A 6,205-nucleotide genomic window follows, 5' to 3' on the forward strand; every position below is an offset into this window, starting at 1 on the left:
AGTGGCTTAAACAACAGGAATTTATTTTCTCATAGTTCTTGAGGTTAGAATTCCAAGATCAAGGTGTCATCAGAATTGGTTTATTTGAGGCCTCTCTCCATGGCTGTGTCTTCACGTGATCATCCTTCTGTGTGTGCCTGTGTTCAGATTTCCTCTTCTTAAAAGGACACCAGTTAGATAGGATCAGAGTCAACTCTAACGGCCTCTTTATACCTTAGCTACCGCTTTAACGATCCTACCTCCGCAGCCACTGGGGGTCAGGACGTCAACATAACATCTAGGGGGACACAACTTAACCCATGACCTTTGGGTCTCCAGGTCTCCGGCTCACCCGCCTTCTTCTCTCCACCTTTCAGAGTCTCATATTTATCACCTGCGCAATGTCCAGAGTTTTTAGCTGTACTTAGTGGGAGGAATAGGGACAAGCAATATACTTGTACTCCATCTTCAGAAGCAGAAGTTCCCCCACTGAGTTGTCCCCTTATACTTAGTGGCCCCGGGCAAGGTCTTGACTAAGGCCAACGAGCAGAGAAGGGCAACACAGCTCCTAGAAGGTGGCTCAGCATAAAGTCAAAGATCAGAACCAGGATACAAGAGCCTAGGGAGCATCTTTGCACTGGAATTGCAACAGGTGAGGTCCTAGGTGGCTTAGGAAGCAAAACAGAGGGGTTCCAGCTAGCTGGAGGACGGAGGAAGGGGTGGGACTAAGCACAGAACTGGAACTCGGTACTCGGACCCACTCAACCCACTTATCCCTGTGCTGTGGGCTTGCCTTGAGTGAATTGGAGGAATCTTAACACCTCGGCAGGCAGACCACTTTGCTGGGGGTAAGGAACCTCGGCACAGAGTGTGGTGCAGAGTGGAAGCCACTTCTCATATATGGGATAGTTATTGTTTTGGCAAATGAACAGGGGTCTGCACCAAGGCCGGCAGGGCCCATGCGGTGACACTGGTGGTAGATGTCCTCGTGTGTTGACCAGACTGACCACCGACCTCAGGCCCACCTAGCAGGGGTGTCCCCATCGGGAGGCCACAGACTTCTACAGGCATGCCTAGGGGTCTGCCCATATGACTGGGAGAGTTTAATCCCCTTGTATCGCGGCAGCCCCAGATCAGTCATGGTCGCCTATTCCAAAGAAATCACCTGGAGGACAGATTGGTAAAAATATAGGTTTATTGCTTCTTTCTTTTTTTTTTTTTAGTTGGAGTTTCACTCCATTGCCCAGACTGGAGTGCAGCAGCCGCTTCTGGCCACCGCAGCCTCGACCTGCTGGGCTCCGGCGATCCTTCCGCCTCAGCCTTCCAAGTAGCTGGAACTACAGGCGTGTGCTACCACGCCTGGCTGATTTTTTGATTTATTGTAGAGATGAGGTCTCGCCAAGTTGCCCAGGTGGGTCTTGAACCCATGGGCTCAGGAATCCACTCACCCCAGCCTCCCAAAGTGCTGGGATTACAGGCTGAGCCACCAAACCCGGCTTCTAACACGTATCTTAACTGAAGTTTTCCTTCAATGTCAAGACTAAGGTCTTTGCCACTCAGTTTTAATATCATAAAACTGTAAATACTGAATTAATAATACCAAATTAACAATTCAAATTCATACACACTTTAAATTTAAAAATAATTGATTAAATAAATGTTTCCACATTTTTTTCCATCTACCCTATGCTGTCCTGCCACCACACATATCATACTACCTCAACATCTGTTTTTTACTTTCTCTCCAAGCAATTTGGGCTTAAAGGAGGAACTTTAGTTTCTGGAACACAGTTGCAGCCATGGTTTTACACTTCAATTTTTTTCTGCTGAGTTAAAAATTTCAATCAGAAATATGTTTCAATTCTTTTTTTTTTTGAGTTGGAGTCTCACTCTGTTGCCCAGGTTGGAGTGCAGTGGCATGCTCCCGGCATGGGCTCTCCTGGTGGGCTCAGGAGATCCTTTCATCTCAGCCTTCCAAGTAGCCGGAACTACAGGCACGTGCTACCATGCCTGACTAATTTTTTGATTTTTATTGTAGAGTCCAAGTCTCACCATTTTGCCCAGACTGGTCTCAAACCCGCGGGTTCAGGCAATCCTCTTGCCTCACCTCCCAAAGTGCTGGGAATATAGTCTTGAGTCACCGCGCCTGGCCTGTTTCAATTATTTTTAACCAGTCATTTGTGCTTTTACAGAGTTACACTTTTCAATTTCTTCAACAAACTACCATACTTCAGAAGAGCGTCCCCCTACCTGGTTTATTTTAAAAGGTATTTTCCTTGTGTATGTCTTGTCAAACTGTTCATTCCACTTTCCTTTGAAGTAGATGGTATTGACAAGAACCAGCCTGGTCTCTGCATCAATCGAGTTAACTGGTAACAACTCTTGAATTTTACCTTTCAAAAAAAGTAGAGACTATGTTCAGTTGCTTTTTATAAAAGCCTGATGAATAAACTGTGATAGGATGTATCAGCAGATCCTAGATTATTAGTCAAGAAGCAAACATTCTGTTTTCAAGTTTGCTGAATTTGACTTGTGATGTATAGAAATCACATACGAGTGATAATCATAGTTACCGACACCTCGGGAACATCCACCAAGTTGAGGATGGTGAAAGACTTCTAAGTCACTCAAGGAAAACAGGTTGGTAGAAAGAAAAACTACATCAGGTTGGAGAATAAGACCAGCAGGAAATGAGATGGACTGGAGGACACGCTTATCTCATGTGGTTTAATGGAGTATTTTATATAACCCTCCTTGGGTACACCTAGTTCTAACATTCTATGATGATCGGTAGACACATTAGATGCAGCCTGAATAGAGGGCTCAAAGAGGAAAAAGCTGGCATTGGGCATATGCGGAGTTTCTGGACGTCTCTGGGAAGAGATATTACTGCTGGATCCTCTAAACAAAGTACCAGGCATCCCCGGAAAAGAGAATGTGGGCAAGTGAAGACAACCCCTTCCTCCCCTGGAAATCAAGTGGTACCTTTCCAATGAACTCAGAGCATCCCTGTTAATTAATTGCTTCAAGAGGGCATCAGTGAGCCAGGTGTGGTGACTCACGCCTGTAATCCTAGCACTTTGGGAGGCAGGGGTGGGAGGATTGCCTAAGTCCAGGGGTTTGAGACTAGCCTGGGCAATTTGGCAAGACCTCATCTCTACAATAAATTAAAAAATTAGCCAGGTACAGTGGCGCACGCTTATAGTTCCAGCTACTTGGAAGGCTGAGGCAGAAGGATTGCCTGAGCCCAGCAGGTCCAGGCTGCCGTGGCTGTGAGTGTGCCGCTGAACTCCAGCCTGGATGATAGAATGAGACTCAGACTCAAAAAAAAAAAAAAAAAAAGTGCATCAGTGGTAAAGATCCCAAGAAGAAATGGAGGAAACAATTGCTGAATCTTTAAGAAAAGACTACCTCTCATTTTTTACTGTTTTATTTCTTAACAGAAATAGAAATATTCCTAATGATACTAAGCATAACTGGGGCACAGAAGTCTAAACAACTCAAATATCATTGGTCTTAGAGGCCAAGACTGGAACATGTCACTCTCTGAAATAGAAACGAATAAGGTTCGACCCCAAATGGAGGATGTTTTCAGTCTGTAGAACTGATAAGCCCTGAGAGGGGATCTGCAGTTGACCATCAAGTCTAGGTTTATCAAGTCAGATTCAGGGTGCTTAAGTAGAAGATTTGAAGAGGCAAAGAAGTACCCATAATGGGTAAAGGTGATGGTGAAGGAAGTCCTGAGTGTATGACTCAGGAAAGATCTGTCCATCAATCTCCTCACAGAGATGATGAAGTCACTTGGCATGTGAACGTTATAGGCCAGTGAGAGTGTGTTTTCACATAAGTTATTTCACATAAGTTTCTTTCAACCTTTGTATCAGCCACTCTGGTCCTGGGAAAAATAGATAAAATTCACTCCTGTTGTTGAAAACCTAAGCATCTGATCGGAACCTTTATGAGTCCATTAAGGTTCAATATGCCTTGAGACCCAGTCAGTCAGCCACACTCTGAACATCTGAAACACCAGTGAAATCAGAGGGGCAGGAGTGAGGGGGAGAAGGTGGGAAAGGAAGAGCAGAAGAAATGGGGGAGGCACGGGAGGAGCAGGAGGTCGGGGTGGGGATGGGGAAGAGGGTGAAGTAACTCGTCATTCTCACCTTCAGTCTTTTTTGATACCCAAGTGTTGATGTGTTTCCTGGACTCTTCGGCAGCTTTGGCAAAGGAAAGCTGCTCTAGCTCAGCACGGTAGAACTGAAGACAGGACTCCTTAAATGCCTTTGGAGAGAAAAGTGTTCAGTGAGGCTGTCTTGCTAAATAAAATGTCAGCAAGTTTCCAAAGGCTTTCAGTATAATATCATTTTTTAAAAAGGAATATATCTACCTTAAAATGTGATCATATATTAGTCTACTAGATGCTAAAAGATCAGAGTTTGTAAAGAGGTATGTACTGAGCCCTAAATAACCAGAAAGTAATTTTAGAAGTAGTCAAATTTTAAATATTGCAAGGTATAATTCTAGAATTAGAGTCTTTTAGAAAAGTTTATTGACAGTAGCCAGAAACTGTGGGGCGGGGGGGTGGGAGGGAACATAACATGAACAAGGGTACCTGTTCCCAAACCAGGCAAAGTGAGGACCAAAGGGAGACCTGAACTTTACCTATACAATGACCGCTTGTATACTTAATCCTGAATTGTACCCCACATCTTAAAAATAAATAAATAAATAAATAAATAAATAAAAGTTTACCATGAGTTTGTGAATTTCTCTAGGGTGTTTCTCCCAGATGCTACATCCCTCTAGGTATGTTTATTTTTATTGTTCCATCAATCCACTTACTGAGAAGAATTTGCAAGTCTTCTCTGCAAAGAGCCTGTTGGCCATCTTGAGCAGGTACTGCGTGCCAGGCCTATTCACTTCAGCCAAAAGGGACTGGAAACCCAGATGAACGTCTTCCTCAGTATTCAAAGAAAGCACCTGTCAAGAAAAAAATAATAAAATACAGCTCTTGGACTTCAAAAAAATTTTGCAAGCAAATTTCTTTCTCCAATATGTCACAAAATTTTCTTTTGAAAGGAAGCTGTTTTTATTTTGAGAATTTAATGCATCTTTAGTGAAGTGACACTGGCAGGGTGGGTGGAGAGAGAGAGAAAGGGCAGAATAAAGGTGAGCGAAAGACGTGGCTGTTCTGCCTGAATGGTGGTCTCTTGTTTAAGGATGAGTAGCAGGAAAAAACAACAAGAGAGAGATGCCGAAAAGGGGCTATCATCAAATGTGCCCCAAACAGAGGGAAACTTACCTCTAAACTTCATAGAAAAAAAAGAGATATGGTTAAAGGCACTAAAAACACAACAAAAAATGGGTGAAAAATATAATCATAAATAGAATTTTCAAAAGGAAATAGGGTATAAAATGAGCAATATGATTAACAAGACTAAAACTTAGTTATTAAATTTATACCCTACCAGCTACTTGGAAGGCTGAGGCAGAAGAATTGCCTAAGTCCAGCAGGTTGAGGTTGTGGTGGGCAACAGAGTGAGACTCCAACTCAAAAAAAAAAAAAAAAAAATTTATACCCTAGAGAGAGTATATATTATATATTTTTATTGTTACTTTAATATTTCAAAAAGGCAACATAAGAAAAGTCTCAATCAATTGTGAATACACAAATTATACAGGTTATATTCTCTGACCTCAATATAGCAAACTAGAAATTAAGAATATTGTAAGTAAATGCCAACAACATAAAAATGACCCTATTAAATACTATTGAACACACTTTCTAAATAAATAATTCTCATAAGTAACAATTAAAATGTTATTCTAAGTAGATAATGCTTCTAAATACTCTTATAAATAACTATATGGCAAATGATTTAGAAAATAATCAAATTAGGAGTGATATACACTAGACCAAAGGGTTTGGCCAAAGATAAGTAAAAAAGATAGCCCTAATTGTTTTTAATAATACCAAGGAAATAATGAAATTATAAAACTTTTAACTCGTGATGTTAGAAAAGTTCCTAAGGAATCGAGGAAAAAACATAAAATGATCAATAAATCCAAGAGTTGGTTCCTTAAAAGAAAACATACACATACAAAACAACCAACCATCTAGAATATATAAGAAAAATATGAGCCGGGCTCGGTGGCTCAGCCTGTAATCCCGTGCGTTTGGAAGGCTGAGGTGAGTGGATTGCCTGAGCCCGTGGGTTTGAGACCCGCC

The 6,205-nt window shown here is 41.9% G+C and overlaps 1 protein-coding gene across 1 annotated transcript in view; it reads right to left on the reverse strand.

Annotated features, from left to right (window-relative positions):
- SERPINB9 (serpin family B member 9) overlaps positions 1-6,205 on the reverse strand; it is a 13,558-nt gene that overhangs the window by 3,887 nt on the left and 3,466 nt on the right. Inside the window, exons 3-5 of the mRNA XM_008069493.2 lie at positions 4,819-4,956; positions 4,140-4,257; positions 2,230-2,372 (exon numbers count right to left, since the gene is read on the reverse strand). Coding sequence (XP_008067684.1) covers positions 2,230-2,372; positions 4,140-4,257; positions 4,819-4,956 — 399 coding nt within the window. The remainder of the gene's footprint in view (positions 1-2,229; positions 2,373-4,139; positions 4,258-4,818; positions 4,957-6,205) is intronic.

The sequence above is a fragment of the Carlito syrichta genome, unplaced genomic scaffold (genome assembly GCF_000164805.1).
Source record: "Carlito syrichta isolate Samal-C Ts95f unplaced genomic scaffold, Tarsius_syrichta-2.0.1 Scaffold312069, whole genome shotgun sequence".
Lineage (NCBI taxonomy): Eukaryota > Metazoa > Chordata > Mammalia > Primates > Tarsiidae > Carlito > Carlito syrichta.